Source organism: Silurus meridionalis, chromosome 1, assembly GCF_014805685.1.
Source record: "Silurus meridionalis isolate SWU-2019-XX chromosome 1, ASM1480568v1, whole genome shotgun sequence".
NCBI classification, from domain to species: Eukaryota; Metazoa; Chordata; class Actinopteri; order Siluriformes; family Siluridae; genus Silurus; species Silurus meridionalis.
The window spans coordinates 22372460-22394634 of record NC_060884.1 but is presented as its reverse complement, the minus strand read 5'-3'; the positions used below and the strand labels follow the sequence as shown (position 1 = coordinate 22394634).

General features: G+C 37.0%; 1 protein-coding gene across 5 annotated transcripts; it reads left to right on the top strand.

Moving 5' to 3' along the window:
- The first annotated feature begins 1313 nt into the window (after positions 1-1313).
- On the top strand, positions 1314-11052 carry lrrc8c (leucine rich repeat containing 8 VRAC subunit C). 5 transcript variants are annotated; one of them, XM_046855786.1, is made up of 3 exons: positions 1314-1450; positions 6005-6146; positions 7742-11052. In XM_046855786.1, the coding sequence occupies exons 2-3, from the start codon at positions 6009-6011 to the stop codon at positions 10010-10012; spliced, it is 2409 nt and encodes an 802-aa protein (XP_046711742.1). In that variant the 5' UTR covers positions 1314-1450; positions 6005-6008; the 3' UTR covers positions 10013-11052. The 5 variants fall into 5 exon arrangements, with proteins under 5 accessions (XP_046711742.1, XP_046711750.1, XP_046711725.1 ...); XM_046855794.1 differs by lacking the exon at positions 1314-1450 and adding an exon at positions 1463-1695; XM_046855769.1 differs by lacking the exon at positions 1314-1450 and adding an exon at positions 1727-2314.
- The last annotated feature ends 11123 nt before the right edge of the window (positions 11053-22175 follow it).

The following is a 22175-nucleotide window of genomic DNA, read 5'->3' as shown; positions in this document are numbered from 1 at the left end:
AAAGAAACTAATTATATTGTTTATATTGGATTTACTAATTTGATATATGGATAGTACAGATTTTAATATCACATTAAAATGTTCATAATTTGTTTAGTTTTTAGACTTTCCCAAAGCAATCTTCTTTTGTATCTGACACACTTGTACCTAAATGTTATACTGCACCCAAAATCATTTACACACTTATTTAAAAATCCATTATTGTTGTAATATACAATATAAACTTGTATTATTTACAAATCTGATGGTCTATACACAAGGATAAATACATTCAAATGCTAACAATTTTAAAAGGATCAAATATAATTATTACAATAATTATATAAAAATATATATTATTTATTAATATTAATATTATTTATTTAATCTTTTTCAAAGGCACCTTCACCCTTCTTGACCATAATTTAAAAAAAATGCATTATTAGTATTTTGTATCTATGTGTGATGTAATGATTTTAAAGCAAAGCAGTATTGGCAGTTTATTGCTCCAGGGTTCCTGGTTTAATCCTGAGCTTGGGCTATTGTTTGTGCAGAGTATCACATGTTCTCCCTGTGTCTGCAGACAAATGCACATAGGTGGACCGGCTTTACTGAACTGGCAATAGATGTGAATAGGTGCATTAATCTGCGTCCCATTCATGTTGATGAATGACTGCAAGGATTGATGAATGTATCCATACTAATGCTAAACAGTGCACTATGTGTTCTCATTAGCATATTCAATAGTTTTATTTGTATAGCACTTTAAACGATGAGCATTGTCCCAACACAGCTTTAAAGAAATAAAAAAATCATGTATATTAATGTATTTAATAAATAATTTCATAAATTAGTCTCTAACTTTATCCCTAATAAGCAAGCCAATGATAGTAGCAAGGAAAAAGTCTCTGAGACGATATGAGAAACACACTTGGAGAGTAGCCCATCCACATCTGGATGACACTAAATGTCTGTTCATTAGATTACCATCAGTGTTGAGATTGTCGTGTTTACTGATGAACTTGTACAAGCAAATATATATTATAAATGTGTTCTACTATTTTAAAAATAGTTCTATTTGGGTAACAGTTTATGACGAATAACTTAATGACGTCATAAAATCTAGACAGGACGCAAATCGGCGCGAAAGGAAAAAAAAATAGAATAAAATCGATAATAAAACGGCAAAGTCTTTAAAACAAATAAAATAATTAAATACAAAACAAAATAAAAAAGAAAATAATTAAATAAACAGTAACGTTGATAGTGAAAAGGACGTTTTGAGTTTGAGCACGACAGCCTCTGGTGGTAGCGGTGGGTACTGCAACTGGTTATTGGTTTGGGCAGGAAAAGAGGGGGAGAGAGAGAGAGAGAAAGAGAGAGAGGAGGTCTACACCGCAGTCCCAAGGACATGTTGCCTCCCTCCTTCATTTATCCCTTAAAAACCGGCTCGTGCGCGTCCATTTTCAGGGTAAGTGCTCATCTCTGTCTTGTATTTCTCACCTTTTTTCCCCCCTCTATATTTAAAAGCTCGACTAAACCGAAGCCATGGTACAGATTTACATATAATGCGTTTTTGTGTAAATAAATAAAAAAAATGGTGTAAACGTTTGAACTTTGTTGCGTTGAGCTCGCGCGCCACAAGCCTCCCCATTCATCACAGAAAGCATGCATCATCCAGTCTGTTGGCACGCGACGCTTTTGTATATGTTTTTGGTATGTAATAGTATGTGTGTGACCGGGCATTTACTGCCTGCATACTGGGCTGATACTGGTTTGAACGTTGTAATGCTGGGAAACACGTAGAAGTGTGCGTTTATTATTTTGAAAACACAAAATAGTAGCCACGTTTTAGTCGATGTGCCACTAGAGGCAGGAACTGCTACTGAATAACGTGGATCCTCTGTAATGTAAACGTTTGCAATCTCTTAACATTTGCCCAGAGAGTGTGTGTGCAATCACGTGTAGGCTTCTCAACTCATAAACGTGCACATTGTGCCTGCACACAATAGATGCCCGTAAGAGAATGTCAAGGACGCTTTACTTCTTCGTTTTTACTTATTGTTTTAAATTATCCATCCACAACACAGCACTATATCCTGGAGGTGATTCAGAGACACATTGTCTTCTTTCTTTCTTTTTTGTTGTTGTTTTTTTGTTATTTTTTTGTCCCCTTTCCACCACCCATGTGTGAGAACAGTCCCATTTCCTGCCAGGAAAGGGACCGACAGGAATAAAGAAGTGTAAAGCTTTTCAGGTTCCTGATGCTCAACCTTGGTGTAATCTCACAGAGAAGAGGAACTCGAAGTAATCTGGAAGATTTGTGTTTTCTAAGGTGATCTGACTATAATGTAAGTCCTCTTAGGAAACCCAACTTGATTTAAATGCTTGTGATTGGTTTGGGGTTATTAAAACAACGTGTAAACAGCACACACACCCTTTATTTTGCTCTGCTTCCTGTTTCAGTGTCAATTTATATATTTTTGTTGATGAAGCCAGCCACTCCTCAGCTGTGTGATTTTTAGGCAAGGGTGGAACTGCATTACTACCCTTTGTCATAATTGTAGCCTGTTAACATTACCACAGTCCGAGTTTAAATCCCACATGTGAATCATTGTTGTTAATGCTGTCGGCTACACCGAAACACCAGCTCTTGTTTTTCTCCAACTCCAACTTAGTGCCATGCATATTTTAAAGAGTACAAATATACTCGATGTAATGCAGCTGGTGTGCTAAAACATCCACATGGTTTCTATGTGAGCACACTTGAAACATGTCTAAAAGAGGAATACACAGTGTCTAAAATTTGTTACTGTTTTTAACCAAGATACACTGCTCTCTTGGTTATCAGGCGGGAATAATTAATGGGTTTAGGCCATTGCAAACACTGCTAGACTTTCGCAGTATAACATACTATTGTTATTATGCGTTGGCTCTCTAAGCTAAATAAGGGAGAAGTGAGACAGGGAAAGAAAGGGAGCCTTGCTGTGTAATTGTGCAGCATTTTAACGAGCCTGTTTTGTGTTTATTACGACAGACTTGTTTATTCCGAAATGCAGTAAACAGATTTCAGAGGAAATCCAAAGCTTGGAGTAGCAATAAACTTACGTTCATGGGTTTAGGTTTTAAACCGGTATATTTAGTGTAGATGTCCTCATGTAGACAGGTTATTGTTATGAAACAGCTTAAAAGAGTATTTTTGTGTATTCATGTTTTTTTGGTACATAGAATGCCAACAGTATATCTGGGCGTGGCATTTTGTTTCATACATTCTACAAGAGATCGTAAAATCTGAGAAACCATGTAGATGATAAAACTTGATACTACATTTAAATTGTACATTAGATGATAAAACTACTGAAATTTTAATGGATGATTTCTGTCGATTGCATATCGCAGTGTATGGGATCTTTCCCAAACTGTATAACATACTTTGCGATACTTTGTGTGTTATCATATCAGATCGTAGCTTAAGTAGCTTTTAATAATGAACTTTTGATGGAAGATGTGTTACTTTTTGCCTGTGTCATCAGTCTGGATTTGTGCTGAAAACAGGATCACAGAAACATCATTCTTTAAAGTAGACTTTCTTACTTCAAGTAGACTTAAAGTCATAATCACATTCATTCTTGTATTTGCTCTGTATTTGTATAATTATTGAGGCTTTAAGATGAGTGTTTTAGCAGAGGTAATATTTCTGTCTTTGGTTGCAGTTGCATTAATGGGTTGGTGGTGAGCATGTCACATTCACATTATTACTCCAAAAATGTGTACAGTTTTAAATAAGACCTTCTTTCTAGTATCTGTATTGTTGCTGCTGTGTTGTAGGAAAGATGTAAAAATGTAAGCTAAGATATTGACATACTGAGAATCATGATACAGATTGCGATTCAGTTCAGTAATTACAGAAAATTAAATTATTTTCATTTATAATCATACTTTGAAAATTCTGAACCTTTTGAGGCATGATTTACAGAACCTCTAAGATTTTCACAGGCGTTATGGTGCCAATAGTAAATTTGCATAGTACATTTGCATGTATTAACTGACAGCTTTTTCTGACATACAACATTTTCATAAAAATAGACTCTTAAAAGATGTAGCTTTGAAGCACACCAACTGTCTGGTCTTCCAATCTTTTTTTTCAGATGCTCATGATTTTGACGTTCTGGACTATTACCATGACAAGTTTATCTTTGAGGAGGATGCTTGCTTTTTATAAAGATTGACTAAGATATGATTTATGAAAATTTTCCTGGGACATTGGATCATTAATCTACAGCGTAGACACACAGTCATATCTAGGGACACTCTAAAGATGATAGAAAAGCCAATGTGGGTTTTTGTTTGCTGAAATGTCTTACTTTTCAGCGAAGTTTTTGGTTCCTGTTGTTATCTTCCTTTCTGTCTGCTTGTAAGACTCCACCACAGAATGTTTTTTTTACAAGTACCAAGGGTAAGTGTAAGAGCAAAATAGCTCCAGCGTCAATTATTTATTAAATCAAAGAGGATACGTGTTATGATCGGATGTAGGAAATATAGCTGAACTAAAGACTAAAGAGCACTTGCATTAGGTTCAGTCAGACACGACTAGATTGCAGCCAGATGTGGAATTTATGTCAAGTACATGTCAGCTACTTGTGATTATTTTTTTTTTGGCGGCATGCTGCTTAGCCAAATTAAATCCTCAAATAAATCTTGCCAGGGGCTCTGAACTGCAAACAAAAACTATATGGCTAAAAGAAGTTTTCTATTTTTTAGGCTATTTGCTAGCTGTATGTGATCATGCCATTTAGATGCACTGACCTTTGCATACAAGTTGAAATATACATAAAAAAAAAAAAATGTTTCCTAATAATAAGCACATAATGTGCCTGAGGATACAGACTGCTATACAGTGCAGATTTCTGTAGTGCAGTATAAACTGGACAGTCAGTTTTTACACTGGGCACTTTTGCTGCGGTCAAAATCAGTGTGTGATTGTTGCTGGTGCCCCTAGACACACACGATTCTATTGAACCTTGGTGCATTTGTGTTTATTTGACATAATCTTACTTCTAGTTCTGCTATAGACTATATACATTTATATTTATTCACTGTACATATGTTTACACATATATATATATATATATATATATATATATATATATATATATATATATATATATATATATATATATGCATGCTGTACATATACTTACATATTTATATGCACTTGTCAATTTGCACAATTGCTACTGTTTGCACTTCTGGTGGATGCTAAACTGCATTTTGTTGCTGTGTACCTGTACTATGCAATGACAATAAAGTTGTGTGTGTCTGTCTGTCTGTCTGTCTGTCTGTCTGTCTGTCTAGTGAAACGATTGAATTGTGGGTGGAACTATGGACTTTTTTTGTCAGTTAAAATGGTGGCACTGATTATCAATAACTAGTTTACACACCTTTCCTGTTTTCTTTTTCTTGCATGATGCACATCTAATTACATCCCTCAACATACACTAGGGTTCTTGTGGTAAAAATTAGTTTTACACACAAGGGTTTTTTCCTAATCGGCATGCTAGGATTTTCATTTCAGAAATGTTGGCAATCTTTGCTACTATTTCAGGCTAAGCTATTTAAAACTGGAACATTTGTTCATCAACTAAACAGTAAATATCCAGTTAACCCTGATTATTGGTACAGACCATGCTGTTGTGGGTCAGGTGTTTGTCATAGAAAATTGCTGGACAAGAAGGTGATATGCACATGACGGGGAAGCTGATGTGGATATGGTGATGCAAAACATAGGGGCTGTTTCAGGAAAAATAATTTACAGTGCCATCAGGGCAGTTCAAGAATGGTTATTCGTGAGAGGGGTATTTTAATCTTCCTTCCTGTTGTATTCATGCAGAAACATGATACGCCTTAGACTCCTTGCACAACATTTGCTCTCGTCAAGAGAGCAGTTTGAAGAAATGAACTACAAGGCCTGATAAGGTTCATGTCCATTAATTTGAGCTCATGTTTCCGCACTGTGTCCCTACAGGAAAATGATTCCGGTCACAGAATTCCGACAGTTCACGGAACAGCAGCCGGCATTTCGAGTCCTTAAGCCATGGTGGGATGTGTTTGCCGAATATTTGTCTGTGGTCATGCTCATGATCGGTGTGTTTGGGTGCACACTGCAGGTTAGTGCCAATCATTTTTTTTTTCTTGCATTCTTCTTTTTAGCATTTGGATGTCATTTGAATGTGACTCCCACTCCTTTCAGTCCAGAATACTTGCCCTGTTTGGGATTCACTGCCTGGCTTGAATGAACGGCAATTAAGACATTCTTTGCAGATTGAGTATAAACAGGCAACATGGATGCAGACAGAGCAATACAGCCCTCCTCTTGTGCAAGGAGTGGAAAGTAAACGCCTCCTCAACACAGTCTGATCACTTTAGCTCCATCTGTGCACAGACGGGCCACTGTTGCTTGACGTGTGCTTAATAGGGGAGTGTTGGTTTGCTTACAGGAAGGAGATGCAATTCCAGTAGGCACACACACAGATCAGCTCCTCCTTTCCCTGCCCTCTCCTAGGCCCTGCCCTGCTTGTTAAATTGCTTTTTCTCTTGCAGTCTCCCTGTTTTCTCCTTCTCCCGCCAGTCACGAGTCCTCTCTGCTCCTTTATCCAAGTTCCTATAGATAATGCTAATAATCACTTAGAGTACACAAACTGCTGTGAAAAGATCTACTGGATCTGGGTGGGAATATCCATCCTATGCTTATCTTGTGGAGTTCACAGTGAAAGCACTTAGTAATGCTTGTATTATAGCTCATAAGCAGTGCCTAATGAGTTGTACAAGTTTGCATCAAAATGCTTGGATATTGATGTCAGGCTGCACTGCCATAATTCATATTTTCCCTACTTTTATAGGATAGTTTCCCTGTTATGAACATTAGAAATAAGCGCACACCCTTTTTGCTAGAAGGCTTTGCCGTTAAAGGATGATTGAGTGGGCCAGGGGTGCATCATGCAGGTTTTATGAGGTTTTTTTTTAGGATCGGCACTCTGATGCTTGGTGAACAGAAACAAGCCATGAATGCAGTGCTCTTGATCTTTGCCCCAAGGGTTTATTGAGCACTCTGGCTGTTCAGGGTGGCTTTTGCTTAATTCCAATACCTTTATTTTTGGAACATGTTTCAGACAGGGCCTCCTACATAAAGCTACAAATGTACCTACCAGACATAAGGACTTTTTACCCAGAGCACAAAAAACACTTTTATTTTCTTAATAATTAAATAGAAGAAGAAAAGTGATTACACTGTCAAAATTCCATAAGTGTTTTGGATTTAGAAGCAAACCTGTAGTCGTATATAAGCTATTTTCTTTGGGGAGGTTTGTGCTGAAAGTATTTGGGCATGTTTGTGCCATTAAAGTGAGCCTGTCTCCCTCTGGAGTCTCCAGGAGTCATGAGCATAACCAGTCATTTCCTGTTTGAATCACACTGATGTCAGTACACTAAAAATAGAACTTGACTGTCCCATGTTGTATCCGTTCCAAAATTGTTTTTATTACATATGAGCTATCTTTTGCCTTTTTTTTCCTTTCTTTCAGTTTTTCGATAAAAACGGCCTTTTATGCTTTACTATTGAATGTTGAATATTTTTCGTATTTTCTATGCAGAAGAAACACAATGGAACTTAAGTGGTTGGAAGACATTATAAAATCCATACATCTTAGTGAAACTCAATTACACTGTCTTCTAATGTTTTAATATTGACGTTTTTCCATTTCAGGTAATGCAAGACAAAATCATATGTCTTCCGCAAAGGGTGTATGCTCCAAACCAAACGGTGCCTTCAATAAACCACACGGAGCTCACGAGGGATCCGACTAATTCAACTCTTCCACCTGTCTCCTCAGTGCCTATATCAAACGAGATGAGGGGACTCAAAACCAACCTGGATCTCCAACAATACAGCTTTGTTAACCAACTGTGCTATGAAAAGGCTTTGCATTGGTATGCCAAGTATTTTCCTTACCTGGTGCTCATACATACTATTGTATTCATGGTGTGCAGTAATTTCTGGTTCAAGTTCCCTGGCTCAAGCTCAAAAATTGAGCACTTCATCTCCATATTGGGCAAATGTTTTGATTCTCCATGGACTACGAGGGCTCTGTCTGAGGTGTCAGGAGAGAGCCCGGAGGACAAAGACCACAAAAAGAACAGTGCAAGTAGATCAAACCTTAATACCTCCACTGTGGAGGGTAATCTGGAGAAAACCCAGTCGCTGAGGTCTATTCCTGAAAGAATTGTAGTGGACAAACCGACAGCAAGTGCACTTGACAAGAAGGAAGGAGAGCAAGCCAAAGCATTGTTTGAGAAGGTGAAAAAGTTCAGACTTCACGTAGAGGAAGGGGATTTGTTGTATCTCATGTATGTTCGACAGACTGTTATCAAAGTCATCAAGTTTGTTCTAATTGTTGCCTACAACAGTCTTCTAGTGTCAAAGGTTAGAATTACAGTTCAATGCGATGCAGATGTGGAGAATATGACTGGCTACAGGAAATTTCTGTGCAATCACACTATGGCTCATCTCTTCTCCAAGCTCTGCTACTGCTATTTGTGTTTTGTAATCGTCTATGGATTAACGTGCCTCTATACATCGTACTGGCTTTTCTACCGTTCACTGAAAGAGTACTCTTTTGAATATGTGCGTCAGGAGACTGGAATTGACGACATCCCAGATGTGAAAAATGATTTTGCCTTTATGTTGCACATGATTGACCAATACGATCCTCTGTATTCCAAAAGGTTTGCAGTGTTTTTATCTGAGGTGAGTGAAAACAAGCTGAAACAACTCAATCTGAACCACGAGTGGACCGTAGAAAAACTTCGGCAAAAGTTACAGACCAATGCCAGTGACAGACTGGAGCTTCAACTATTCATGCTTGCAGGGCTTCCAGATACAGTCTTTGAGGTCACCGAGCTGCAGTCTCTAAAATTGGAAATCATTAATAATGTCACAATTCCTGCAGCCATTGCTCAACTGGAAGATCTTCAGGAGCTTTCTCTGCACCAGTGCAACCTTAAAATCCACACAGGGGCCCTATCATACCTTAAGGAAAACCTTAAGGTTCTGCGTGTCAAGTTTGATGATAACCGTGAGCTTCCTCTGTGGCTCTACAGTCTTCGAAATTTGGAGGAACTCCATCTAGTTGGATCTCTGAGTCCAGATGCATCAAAGAACATAACCCTGGACTCTTTGCGTGATCTTAAATCCCTCAAAACTTTGACACTCAAAAGCAACCTAACAAAGATCCCCCAGTCAGTGGTGGATGTGTCCAGCCATCTGCAGCATCTGTATGTGCACAGTGATGGCACCAAGCTGGTCATGCTAAACAACCTGAAAAAAATGGTGCATCTTATAGAGCTTGAGCTGGTCCACTGTGACCTTGAACGCATTCCGCATGCCGTCTTCAGTCTGACCCACCTGCAGGAGCTGGACCTCAAAGAAAACAACTTGCGCTCTGTTGAGGAGATCATCAGCTTCCAGCACCTCAGAAAACTCACATGCCTAAAGCTGTGGCACAATGCAATCACTCAAATCCCTGAGCATATCAAAAAGCTGGGCAGTCTAGAGCGTCTGTATTTCAGCCACAATAAAATTGAGGTATTGCCATCACACCTGTTTCTGTGCAACAAGCTGCGCCATCTTGACCTTTCCCATAATGACATCAGCTTTATTCCTCCAGAAGTGGGGGTTCTCCAAAGTCTTCAGTACTTCTCTGTCAGTTCCAACAAAATTGAGAATCTCCCAGATGAACTCTTCTTTTGCAAGAAGCTGAAGACCCTCAAGCTCGGGAGGAACATGCTTTCTGTGCTCTCACCAAAGATTTCCTACCTAGCTTCACTGACTTATTTGGAGTTAAAGGGCAATCATTTTGAAGTTTTGCCTGCTGAACTTGGCTGCTGTCAGGCCTTGAAGCGCAGTGGCCTTTTGGTAGAAGACACCCTGTTTGACACACTGCCTTCAGAAATCAGGGATAATATGAGAGCCGAGTGATGTTTCTTAGCTTTTGTAAAATTCTTCAAATGTTACAAAAAGGCAGCATTACTAATTCTTTTTAACTGAACTTGTATCCCACTCTCACTCAATATTTTGACGTTTTACTGGTGAGTACCTGCTTTTAAATGCTAAGATATTTGGATCGAATATTATCTTGCTAAAAAAAAAAAGGAAATCTTTTTGAAGAAATATTTAGTGTTGATGTAGCTGATCAATGTTTGAAGGAAATGTTACATTAGATCATTTATATTAGCACCTTATCATGTAGAATTCTGTATCGTATGAACGATTAGAGATTAGCCTCAGTGTTATTGTGTATTCAAAAGACAAGTCATTGCATGTATTACATTTCTAATAGTGGTGAGGATGTCATTATCCATGTAAAGGTTTTACGAACAAGTACTGAACCATGCTCACCGGACAAACTGCAGTATTTTGCCTTTGTAAAGACCAAATGACCTTTGCAGCCTCTTTAATGTTGCAGGGATGGTATCTGGTGAAGGGCTTATCTTGTGTAGTGGTTGTATGTCACATCCAGATATTTCAAAACACTCTTATTTGGAGCCTATTATGTTCAATGATTTGTTCTCCTCGTATTTTATACACAAATAATTCCAGTTAATGAGTGGCTCTAGTAATAAAACCGTCTGGAGTAGCAGGCTACTACATGGGTTCCACCATGCATTGTTTGTGGCATTTATGTATTATATTTCACATTTTGTTCCAATGAAACTGATTTTCGATTAATTTTTCCAAATAAACGTCAGACTAAACAAATTTCACTTTGCAAAGTATTAGCTCACTGAAGGGGAAAAGATGTCATTGTAGGGAGGAATTTCACCTTTGTAATTCTTTTGATATTAACTTTATTAATGAGAGCAATTACCTGTAAATTTACAAGCCTCAGGCTTGTAGGCTAATAGTAACCAAGAGGGTGGCAACCTTGTCTCTATGGTCAGTAATAAAATGGAGGAGCAGCTTTATTTTCTTGAACCTAGTAGTCACAGTAGATATTTTCCTTTCTTTTTTCCTAAAAATAAAATAAAATTTAAAAAAATTAACTGCCTCATTGGCAGATGTTAGATTATTTGTGGTAAATTATTTTTCTTTAGGTCTGCTAGGATTTGTTTGTTAGTAAATGTTGCCATTTTTGCTACTTTAGTTTGCACTAAAACATCCTATAATCTTGTCCACCAGAATTTAGCATGTTTGTAAAGTGTATGTGCAAAAATTGTATTAAAATGTACATTATAGTAGTGCTTTAATGAATTACATAATTTACTTTTTGGGTCAGTGAAGCATTTGAAGGTTTAGGTGCTGAAGGTTAGAGGGGGTTGTGGCACCACAGTAAGTTGTGTTCTCAGGTAATTTGTCTCGTCCTTTTCATTTCGCATCACTGTTGTCGAGTTTTACTAATGTTCTTAGCAAGCTGAAGGGATTCCTGTCAAAATATACCTCTGAAATATGCTGAGTGCTACTACCAATTCTAATAAACAAGCTATTACTTAACGACTTTTGTATAGTTTTGCTAATGAGCGTTTAATATCTGGATTGATAGAAGCATTTGTTGTACAATCTTTTTCTACAGAGATTTGTTTACTGTCACTACTCACTAAAAGCTTTTTTTTTTTTAAATATATGTATATCTTCCGCTACCTCTCTGCAGCCCACATTCTGGCTATTCAGCTATATCCAAATATAGTTTCTTTGTTTTAGTTAACATATGCCTAGATTATTCTTATTAAAATAGACATTATGTACAACGATTTTTATTTGTTTGTTGAAAAAGTGTGCCTATTGAAAAGGGAGCATTCAACTTGGACTCCCTTAATTGCCATTAATTGCATTTGCACTGTTATGCTGTAAGATTTTTTTACTTAAGTGCTTGCTGTAGTTTAAATGCATTTTTTTCTGTGCAAAAGAGATTTGGTTGACTCACAAAAAAATAAACATACAGAAGAATATTCTGTGCATGCAGTTTCTTTCTTTTTTGCTTTCTGTTTTGTTGAAGTGAATGAAAAATGATGTCTTACTGACTACACGGTGGCCCTACTAAAACATGGGGTTGCCAATGAATCAGCTGATATGATGTTTTGCCAATATCATTGGTGAGAATATTATTTACAAAATGTTTAATGATTATTGGTGATTTATTATGTTTAAAATATTCTATATAAAAACCATTATGATTAATGCTTTTTAAATGATCAAACACGCAGTAGAGAGCAATGCTAAGTGTAATTAACCTTAATACATTTTTATATTTTGGATGAAAGTTAATTTGTTTGTTACAATTTGATAAAACTCTTAGTAAACCCTTTAAATGGCTTTAAGTGCAAACACCAGATTAATTGGTGGGGGTTTTTTTGAGGGAGAGGTTGTTGCTTAAACAGGCATTCATGTTTTTTATTGTGATAGCTATTATATTACGAATATGCAAGAATGAAAAATATAGTTCAGAAAATATCGTATCTATTGTAACACTATTGCTGTTATTATCTCTGCATGTTTTTCTGAAAAAACATTGGAAGAAACAGAAAGGTCACATTAAGTGCTGTCTTTGCTAATAGCAAGCCGTTCAAGTTGTTTCTCTAAAAAAATCTGCAAAATCATCAATAAACTACTCATGACCTTAACTATTATTTTTTTTCTCATAAGGTCACGAGAACTCATCTTCTCCATTTAATATCTAGCAGTCCCTGCTCCATACAGAAAACAGAGCTCAAGCTTTAGAGATTCAGTTGACAATGGGTGAAGAATTGTCAGAGAAAATACACAAATGTGCAGCATAATGTGGGAGTTTATGTAGCTTAAGTGTAGCTATGGACTGCCTAAGGGCTAATGTTTAAACGACTTAAAGCTACATCTAAAAAGGTACATATGTACAAAACTATTTATTCATGAGGGAAGCATTCGACATCTGCCGCCTCTGCCATCAAAATTTGACCTTGTTTTGGCCTTCACCCTGTTTGTATCAGCTTCAGAATTTATTCAGTTCATTTGCTTCCATAGAAATCATACAACCGTTCAACCACTACTTGATTTGCCAATTCAAAAGTGCATTAATGAGACAATATTGGCTGTGCCTTTTCAGAAGGTGACTAGATTTTCACTACAAAATTACAGATGATGTTCTACACAGGTCTGTATTGGTGATACTCTCCTTTAGTCCATTTTATGTTTCTCGACCTCACCTTCCATGGACACTCAATATGCTGTGGCTGTGAGTGCGTTAGCCAAGTCACATGATTTTTTACATGTGATGTCCTGCTTTTAGACAGAGAAGACTGACAGTATCAGATGCTGAAGCTAATTTTGTGCTGAGAATTACTTCAGATTTTTGCACAGCTACTGTTAAGCATGATTGGTAATGTACAGTGCTGTGTTGTGGTTAGTCAGGTCAGCGTTTCCTCTTTCGTGTTGTGTCAGCTTGGAAAGAATTGCTGAGCATTTTATTTGCTGCATATAAATCACTGACTTAAGTAATTCTATTGGTTATTTCATTATATACTTTATGTAATACAATCAATAATATATAGTTCATATATAAATAATGGAGAGACTGATGTTTTGATTGAGCACAAAAAAACAGCTACAACACTGAGAAGCAAAATCAGAGTTTGTGTTTAAATGCATTTAATGTTTAATGTGATTTGGCACCAAGGTGGCAGTATAATGCAATACATTTAGCAGAGCGTACTAGACACTGGTTTCCCGTTTCTTTTTTCCACCAAATGGTGGAAATTCCACCAATTTTTCTTTATAGTTCCTTAAGGCTATAGTGCATTGTATTGTTTTGTTTTTTTTACAAATGGGAAAGTTAGTCATCATGATTTCCTGTACTAGGAATTCAGCTGTACTGTTAAACAGGAAATTTCACATGCAAAGGTTACACTCTAATTCACATATGTCTTCAATCATCCTGAAGAAGTACAGGCAAAAATCCACTTTATAAGATTATAAAATATTCTTTAATAGCTTGCAATAGCATTGTTTTTACCAGAGAGGGCAACATTTCTCAACAAAACCTTTTGATCTCTGTCTTGAAACTGGATCTTCCTCATCACTGTAATATTAATGAATTTTATGTTGAGATGATGCATTTTCTCATATGAAAAGAATGAGCTTTGGTTTTTGTATGCCTGGCACTATAACAAAAAATATATGGTGTTCAGTTATGCATGCGTGAGAAAAGCTCTTGTGCTTACCTGTCATGAGCTCAAAAGCTAGATTAAATTTAAGTGAAATTATCATTGCTGATATTTATAACAGTTAATTTTTGTTGTGGCTGTGTGGTGGCTGGCATTAAGAAGTGTTTATTTTATTTATGTTAATTTAATTTATTGTGACTGTGCTACAAAAACTCAGACTTTATTCTTATTGTATTGGGGGGCCAAGTCCCAAAGCCTTATACATCTCCATTTTCTGGCCAAGGTATCTTACAGCTCGTAGTACCATTGGAGAAATTTGGCAGACTAATTGAAAATGATCTAAAAGATATTCTGAACAAATATGGGCCAATTGCTGACAACACTTTAGCACAAAATTTAGGTGTGAATTTTAGGTCTAGTTTTCCAAAAATGTAAAAGACAGGAATCATTGGGTCCCTTTGATGACTTTCCACCATCTTCATTTTTGTTAACATCTAATTTTTTTTGCTACTTCTCCTTAATATTTTGTCCAATTATCACCAAATTCGGCACAAGTCATCTTTAGGGTAAAGAAATACTTTTGAATACTTCAAATGGTCGATGAATCTCAAATCAAAAGCCACCAAATAACATGTGAAGCTATTTGTCAGCAAGACTTTGCACACTGACACAAAACTTTGACCATGATTTGAGGACATGTAACAAACATCTTGCAAAACAACACCTAATGTTCAAGTTACAAGGCTAGAAATACTAATATTTCATGTCCGTCATTTTTTGCAACTTCCGTTGTTCGTTGTTTTTGCAACAAATTTATTAAAATCTTCACGGAATTTGCATCACATCATCTTGACATTCTGCTACCCATTTGTTCACCTAGATCTTTCCCATTACAATCAGAGAATGTCACCACTAGGCCAAAGGTAAAATCATACATAACTGCAGTGAAAATCCAAATCACTTTTAAATCCCTCTTTGCCTAAAGTTATGGCTCTGCTCCTGTGATTAATTACACAACAGCAGTGAGTCTGAGAATGTGCAGTTAACAGAGTCAGCCTGTGTGGTATTATGTTGAATAAAAAGTTAAGGATGTGAAAGATCTGAATCCTATAGAAAATGTGTGTACTAAATGAAGAATGCATGCCTGAGCAAGGGGTAAGACAAACTTAACTGTGGCATACCTGTTCTGTCTGGAAGAATCTGCAAAAGTCTAGCAAAGTATTGTAGGAAGCTTGTGCCAATCATTTAAATCAAGTTCAAGTAGTTAAATAAGACAATGCCATCTTATAATAAAGTCAACATAAGTTCAGATCTGATCCAGTAAATAATATCCCTTCTTTATTCTTTTTAATTGCTTTCTTATAGAAATCAAATAGATAAAAGAGCCTGGATTATAGCCTTTCACTATAATCCAGTGCATGATTCTAAATGCACATAATGGTTCACTTAGCACAGAGTAAGCATTTGCACTGGTCATCCCATTCCCATGACCTAGACCAAGCTGAAAATATGTGGACTAGAGAAGAATCCACAAGCAAGAGCAGGGATTCTGAAAGATCTGGAAAGAATTATTACATATTGAAAATGGATTTCACATGTCTTCTCTGACATGATCACTATTTAAAAACAAAACAATAATACAAATTGACAAAGGAATGCATGAAGTGCCAGTAAGTATGACCTGAGGAAAATTCCTTTGTGTATATATATTTTTAGATCACAGGAAGGTTAGATTTCTTTCATGTCTTCAGTTTCAAGTCATGTTGATAACAGTGAAGTTATGAAATGTAACACTTTTTCATAACATTCTCAGTTCTGTGCATCTAGTTAGGGAAAAGGTGAATGCAGTGTTATTTAAGGTGATTGCAAGAACCACCAGCGTTTATGGAAAGTTACATTTGTTTTTATGCTTTTGTGCCCTAGGGAACACAAATGTACTTGTGTAGTTCCTGTTTTTCTGATAGTACAATGCCTGAATATTGCATGCTGTTGTAGTGTTCTTATCATGCTGCCAATGCATACCTCCTGTGCCTTCCTTTACTAATGAAAGGGTACAGACTGTTTCCCCATACTGAGAGAGTTCATGTCTTTGCATGTGGCTGTGTAGTTGAAGCAAAGGGTTTCAGTCGATATGCTAGTCACTGATTCAGCACTTAAGAGCTGAAAAACTGCCATCCTTTTCAAGCATGACCAATGAACCTAGGGATTTCATGTCATTCAGTTTGATGTAAGAGAGGTGTTTAACCTTGAGATGGGCAGAGAAACACTACAGCCTGATGCTCATGTGATAGTAAAAACATGCGGGGAATAGTTATGCTGCACAAAAATAAAATGGGGAAAACACAAGGATAAGCCTATCAGTTGTATTAACACACTCTTAAACTCAAAGAATGCTTATATATACTGTATAAAAAGTTGTCTTTCTGTTGTTTGCCTACAGCTTCTAGTTGTTAATGTTTTCCCATCTTCATAAAGCTTATAATTGATGAAATGTCCAACTTTGTCAATAATCATCATGCATTAACTGCTTTTTAAAGACTTGGTAATCATAGCCACATTTATCAACTCAAACAACTGTGACTCTGTATTATAGGTAGAAGTCATTCATTTTTAATAATAAATATGCATTTAGTTTAGTTGTAGGAAAATGTAAGCTCTTGTAACAGGCAGCAGTGTTTATATGATTAAAAACACAAACAAACCAAGTCAATGTACACATCACAGATATCCCATGTTGCCATTTAAAACACACACACACAGACATATATACATAGATCCAATTTTTCCAACAAGTTCAAACCACCGCTAGTTCATTTGTATTCTATCTAGTTAGAACTGGCTCAAACCTGCCTTTTCTAACAGCATAAATTGAGATGCCTCTCTGTGTGCTTAGAGTTTGCCAGCACAGCAGATTTACAGCTGGAATGTGTGATTCACATTGTCAGTATGTGTTCTGCTCAGACCCTTAGACAATGAGCTTAAGATCCTAGTTTTTTTTGTCCTTCGTTCTTTGTGTTCTCAAGTTCCCAAGCAACTGGTCACATAAAGCGCAAAAAAGCTAAAAAATAAAATATGTAGACTACAAAAAAGTGCATACTTCATGATCAAAAAAAAATTTTTTTTTAATCATTTTGCATGTGTCTTTGTCCGTTTACTTACAAGAGTTAGTGCTGAACACAAGGTTGATGTTACTGCATCATAAAAGAATGTATCATGTTTCAGTATGCAAATGCTTTATCGCGGTTCGAATCTCGCGCCTTCGGTTTATCGGAATTGCATTTGCCATATAACTAATTTGTTTCGCTGATTTTCCCGGCCTCTCTTGGATCACACAATAGACTTATACTTAACTTCTTATTTCTTATTAAGACAAATATTATTACTGTATTTTTGCAAATGTTTTCCATGTGTGTTTAAAGTGTATGGGGGGATGATTTACCATATGTGTAGATAGATACAGAAAGTATTCAGACCCCCTTCACATTTTTTAATTTTATGTAGCCTGATACTACAATCGTTTAAATTGATTTTTTTTTCTCATTAAATTACACTCTGTACCCCATAACGACAAAGTGAATAGAAAATTCTAGAAATGTCTGTTTATTAATAATAATAATAATAATAATAATAATAATAATAATAATAAAAATAATAATTAATAAAAACAACTGAAATATCACATGCTTAAGTATTCAGACCCATTACTCAGTACTTTGTGGAAACCGTTTGGCAACAATTACAGCCTCGAGTCATTTTGAGTATAATACGTTTTATATACGTATAATAAGTTTTGCAAACCTGGATTGGGGTATTTTCTGCCATTCTTCATTGCAAATCCTGGTGGCAAAAGTACTTACATCCTTCACTTAAGTAGAAGTTTAGGTACTTATGTTTTAAAATAATCGGGTAAAAGTAAAAGAACTGACTATACTTTTTCACTCATGGTAAAGTAAAGAGGTTTGGGCTCCAACATGTACTTAAGTAAAAAGTAGCTATCACTACTACTACTAGTGTCACGCTGGTAACTGGACGTCAAATCATATTAATATTATGGCTGGCAACTTAATCACACATTTCAATATGTTTTAAATGTACCATATATTAATACTTTGATTTTAATACTCTAAGCAACATGGACATGGAGCAATATCGCTTTATGCAAATGAATGTTTATTATTAGTGAAACCAAATTCAACATAGAGCATGAAGTCAAAATATTTTTGTAAATGTTTTAAAGTAATTATGGTGTTTTAAATTACGTAAATCATTAGGACACCAAAGGAAACTTTGTTATGTTTCCACACGGACGGTGAACGAAGTGATACCGGAGAAACTGTACCTATTCAAACTTTCATACAGATTACAGAATCAGAGAATATTTGTTTTCTATGTGAAATGGTTTAAGACATTAAGATTTTTTTAATACATATATGTATTATGTCTTGAGGCAAGAGTAAATTGGGATTCAGGTTGTTTTATTTATGTTTGTGTGAAGGGAGATAACAGAGATGACAGAGAGTGCCCCCTGTCTGTTTTCTTTATTTTACAAAAGCACAACATTTTGTTGTTATGAGTGTATACAAAAAAAGAAGAACCTTTGCAGAATCAAATGTTGTGTTTCTCTTACCTGTACGATAAAAAAAAGACAGTAATTTAAGTTTGTTTCGGCGTTATGAGGAAAAATGCCACAAAACGTGCCGACACGTTTGTTAACCCCCAGAGGGTTAATTGTGTGAATCATGGCGGATTTTGGTGTTTGATTTAAGAACTGCCACATCAGTAAAACAAATGACCTAGTGAATATATCCAGGCTGAACATTCACCATATAGAACACGTACAGAAAAAATTATCAGTTGATCATGAATGTCTCTGTTCTCAGTCATATTTACATCGCTGACTCCCTCTGTCTCATCCACGTTAACACCATACTTCTTGTTGCCTTCTGCCTGCACATTATTAGCTTTGTAAACTAGTGTATGTTTGTGGTGTGTGAGAGCCAGGGAATGTTACACTAGTGGTGGATTGAAAAACCACTGCAATGACAGGAAATATGTTGATGGGCCGAAATTGACGTGCAATGAGATGTAAAAAAAATATTGCCATTTCACCAAATTAATAGATTAAAACTAAAGCAACGAGCATGTTTTGAAAATGTAAGAAGTAGAAAGTACAGATATTTGTGTAAAAACGTAATGATTGAAAGTAAAAAATAAATAGTGAAGTAAAGTACTTCTTCTTCTTCTTCTTCTTCTTCTTTCTGCTTCTCCCATTAGGGGTCGCCACAGCAGATCATCCATCTCAATAACCCCCTGTCTTCTACATCTGCCTTTTTTAAACCAACTTCCTGCATGTCTTCCCTCACCACATCCATAAACCTCCTCCTTGGCCTTCCTCTTTTTCTTCTTCCTATTGGCTCCATCCTCAGCATTCTTCTACCGATATACCCCATGTCCCTCCTTTGCACATGTCCAAACCATCTCAATCTCGCCTCCCTCACCTTGTCTCCAAAACGTCCTACATGTGCTGTCCCTCTATTAAACTCATTTCTAATCCTGTCCATCCTCGTCACTCCCAACGAAAACCTCAACATCTTCAGCTCTGCTACCTCTAGCTCCACCTCCTGTCTTTTACTCAATGCCATTGTCTCTAAACCATAGAACATAGCAGACCTTACCACAGTCCTATAAATTTTCCCTTTCACTCTTGCAGATACCCTTCTATCATTAATCACTCCTGTCACTCTTCTCCACCCACTCCACCCTGCCTGCACTCTTTTCTTCACTTCTCTAACACACTCTCCATTACTTTGCACTGTTGAACCCAGGTACCTAAACTCCTCCACCTTCACCACCTCTTCTCCCTGCAACCGCACCATTCCACTGCCCTCCCTCTCATTCACACACATGTTCACTATCTTACTCCTACTGACTCTCATTCCCCTTCTCTCCAGTACGTAAACCCAGCTCTTCTCAACCTGCTCCCTACTCACCACAAATCACAATATCATCTGAAAACATCATAGTCCACGGAGACTCCTGTCTGACCTTATCTATCAACCTGTCCATCACCACTGCAAACAGGAAAGGGCTCAAAGCCGATCCATGATGCAGTCCAACCTCCACCTTGAACCAGTTTGTCCTTCCTACTGCACACCTCACTGCTGCCACACTGTCCTCATACATGTCTTGCACCACGCTCACATACTTCTCTGACACACCTGACTTCCTTAAACAATACCACAACTCCTCTCTTGGCACCCTGTTGTATGCTTTCTCTAAATCCACAAACACACAATGCAACTTCTTCTGACCTTCTCTATACTTCTCCATCACAATATACATGCTTCCCTTAGGAAATATTATTAGAAGGCATGGAATTAGCTTCCATTGTTATGCTGATGATACCCCACTATACATCTCATCTAAACCAGGCGATATAGCTTAATTAACCCGGATAACTGAGTGTGTTAAGGAAATAAGAGATTGGATGACCCATAACTTTCTACTTTTAAATTCTGATAAGACGGAGATTTTGCTCATCGGCCCAAAAACTAGTATACAGAAGCACCAGCATCTCAACCTGCATTTAGACGGATGTTCTGTAACCACTAGTTCAACAGTAAAAGACCTGGGAGTTATTTTAGACAGCAACTTATCTTTTAAAAATCATATCAACCAAGTTACAAAAACAGCCTTCTTTCACCTTAGAAATATTTTTAAGCTAAGAAATATGTTGTCTATATCCGATGCAGAGAAGCTCGTCCATGCGTTTATGACCTCCAGAATAGACTACTGTAATGTGTTACTAGGTGGATGTCCTGCGTCATTAATAAACAAGCTTCAGTTAGTTCAGAATGCAGCAGCCAGAGTTCTTACAAGGTCAAGAAAATATGACCACATAACCCCAATCTTATCGTCCCTACATTGGCTTCCGGTTAAGTTTCGAATAGACTACAAACTACAGCTACTCACTTATAAATCACTAAATGGATTGATCCCCATGTATCTCTCCAGTCTTTTAACACGTTACAATCCGTCACGCTCCCTGAGATCTCAAAACTCTGGGCTTCTAGTAGTTCCTAGAATAGCAAAGTCCACTAAAGGTGGTAGAGCATTTTCACATTTAGCTCCTAACCTCTGGAATAGTCTTCCTGACAGTGTTCGGGGCTCAGACACACTCACCCAGTTCAAGTGTAGATTAAAAACATATCTTTTTAGCAAAGCCTACACTTAACACACATCACATCATAACCTTGTGCTCCAGAACATCTGATCACATGCACATTATCAACTTGTGCTGTTAATATCATGAACAGCAGCTACGCTATTTCCTCTCCACTGCTTCTCTTTCTCTCCCAATCCCGAGGCTTCCTGAGGTTTGGCCAGCTCCAGTCACGTCCCACCTCATGAAGATTATGGACTTTAAAGAAGTAGATGCCAAACTCGCAAACATCCTGAACCATCTAGAGACGTACCAGTGCCAATTGGATCCCACTGCATGTGTGGAGTTTGACATTGGACCTCCTGGAGTGTTTAAAGGCTCTGGCATGGAGAAGCTGATGCTGGATCTGTGATGATCACAAATGTTGAGCTCAGTAGCTCCTACTTTTATACCAAAGACTGTAGAAAGAATATTTACTTATAATCTTATACTCCAGTGCTCATGTTAGTTCTCACTCTCCAGTGTTCTGTATTGTTGAAAGATTTATGATCAAACTCTTGATGTCACCCAAATGAGGATGGGTTCCCCTTTTGAGTCTGGTTTCTCTCAAGGTTTCTTCCTCATAACATCTAAGGGAGTTTTTCCTTGCCACAGTTGCCATGGCTGCTCATCAGGGATAAATGCACACCATTCACCTTGACTGTTGATTTCTGTAAAGCTGCTTTGAGACAATGTCTGTTGTGAAAAGCGCTATACAAATAAACTTGACTTGACTTGAATCTGTGGTGCTCTTTCTTGGCATGAAACCATACTGTTGCTCACAGATGGTCACCTTTTCTCTCAGCCT

Coding starts and splice junctions, on each gene's coding strand:
- lrrc8c (XM_046855769.1), top strand. CDS start 2,244: ATGCTCAACCTTGGTGTAATCTCACAGAGAAGAGGAACTCGAAGTAAT. Junction 2,315..6,004: donor GAAGATTTGTGTTTTCTAAG/GTGATCTGACTA, acceptor GTGTCCCTACAG/GAAAATGATTCCGGTCACAG. Junction 6,147..7,741: donor TGTTTGGGTGCACACTGCAG/GTTAGTGCCAAT, acceptor TTTCCATTTCAG/GTAATGCAAGACAAAATCAT.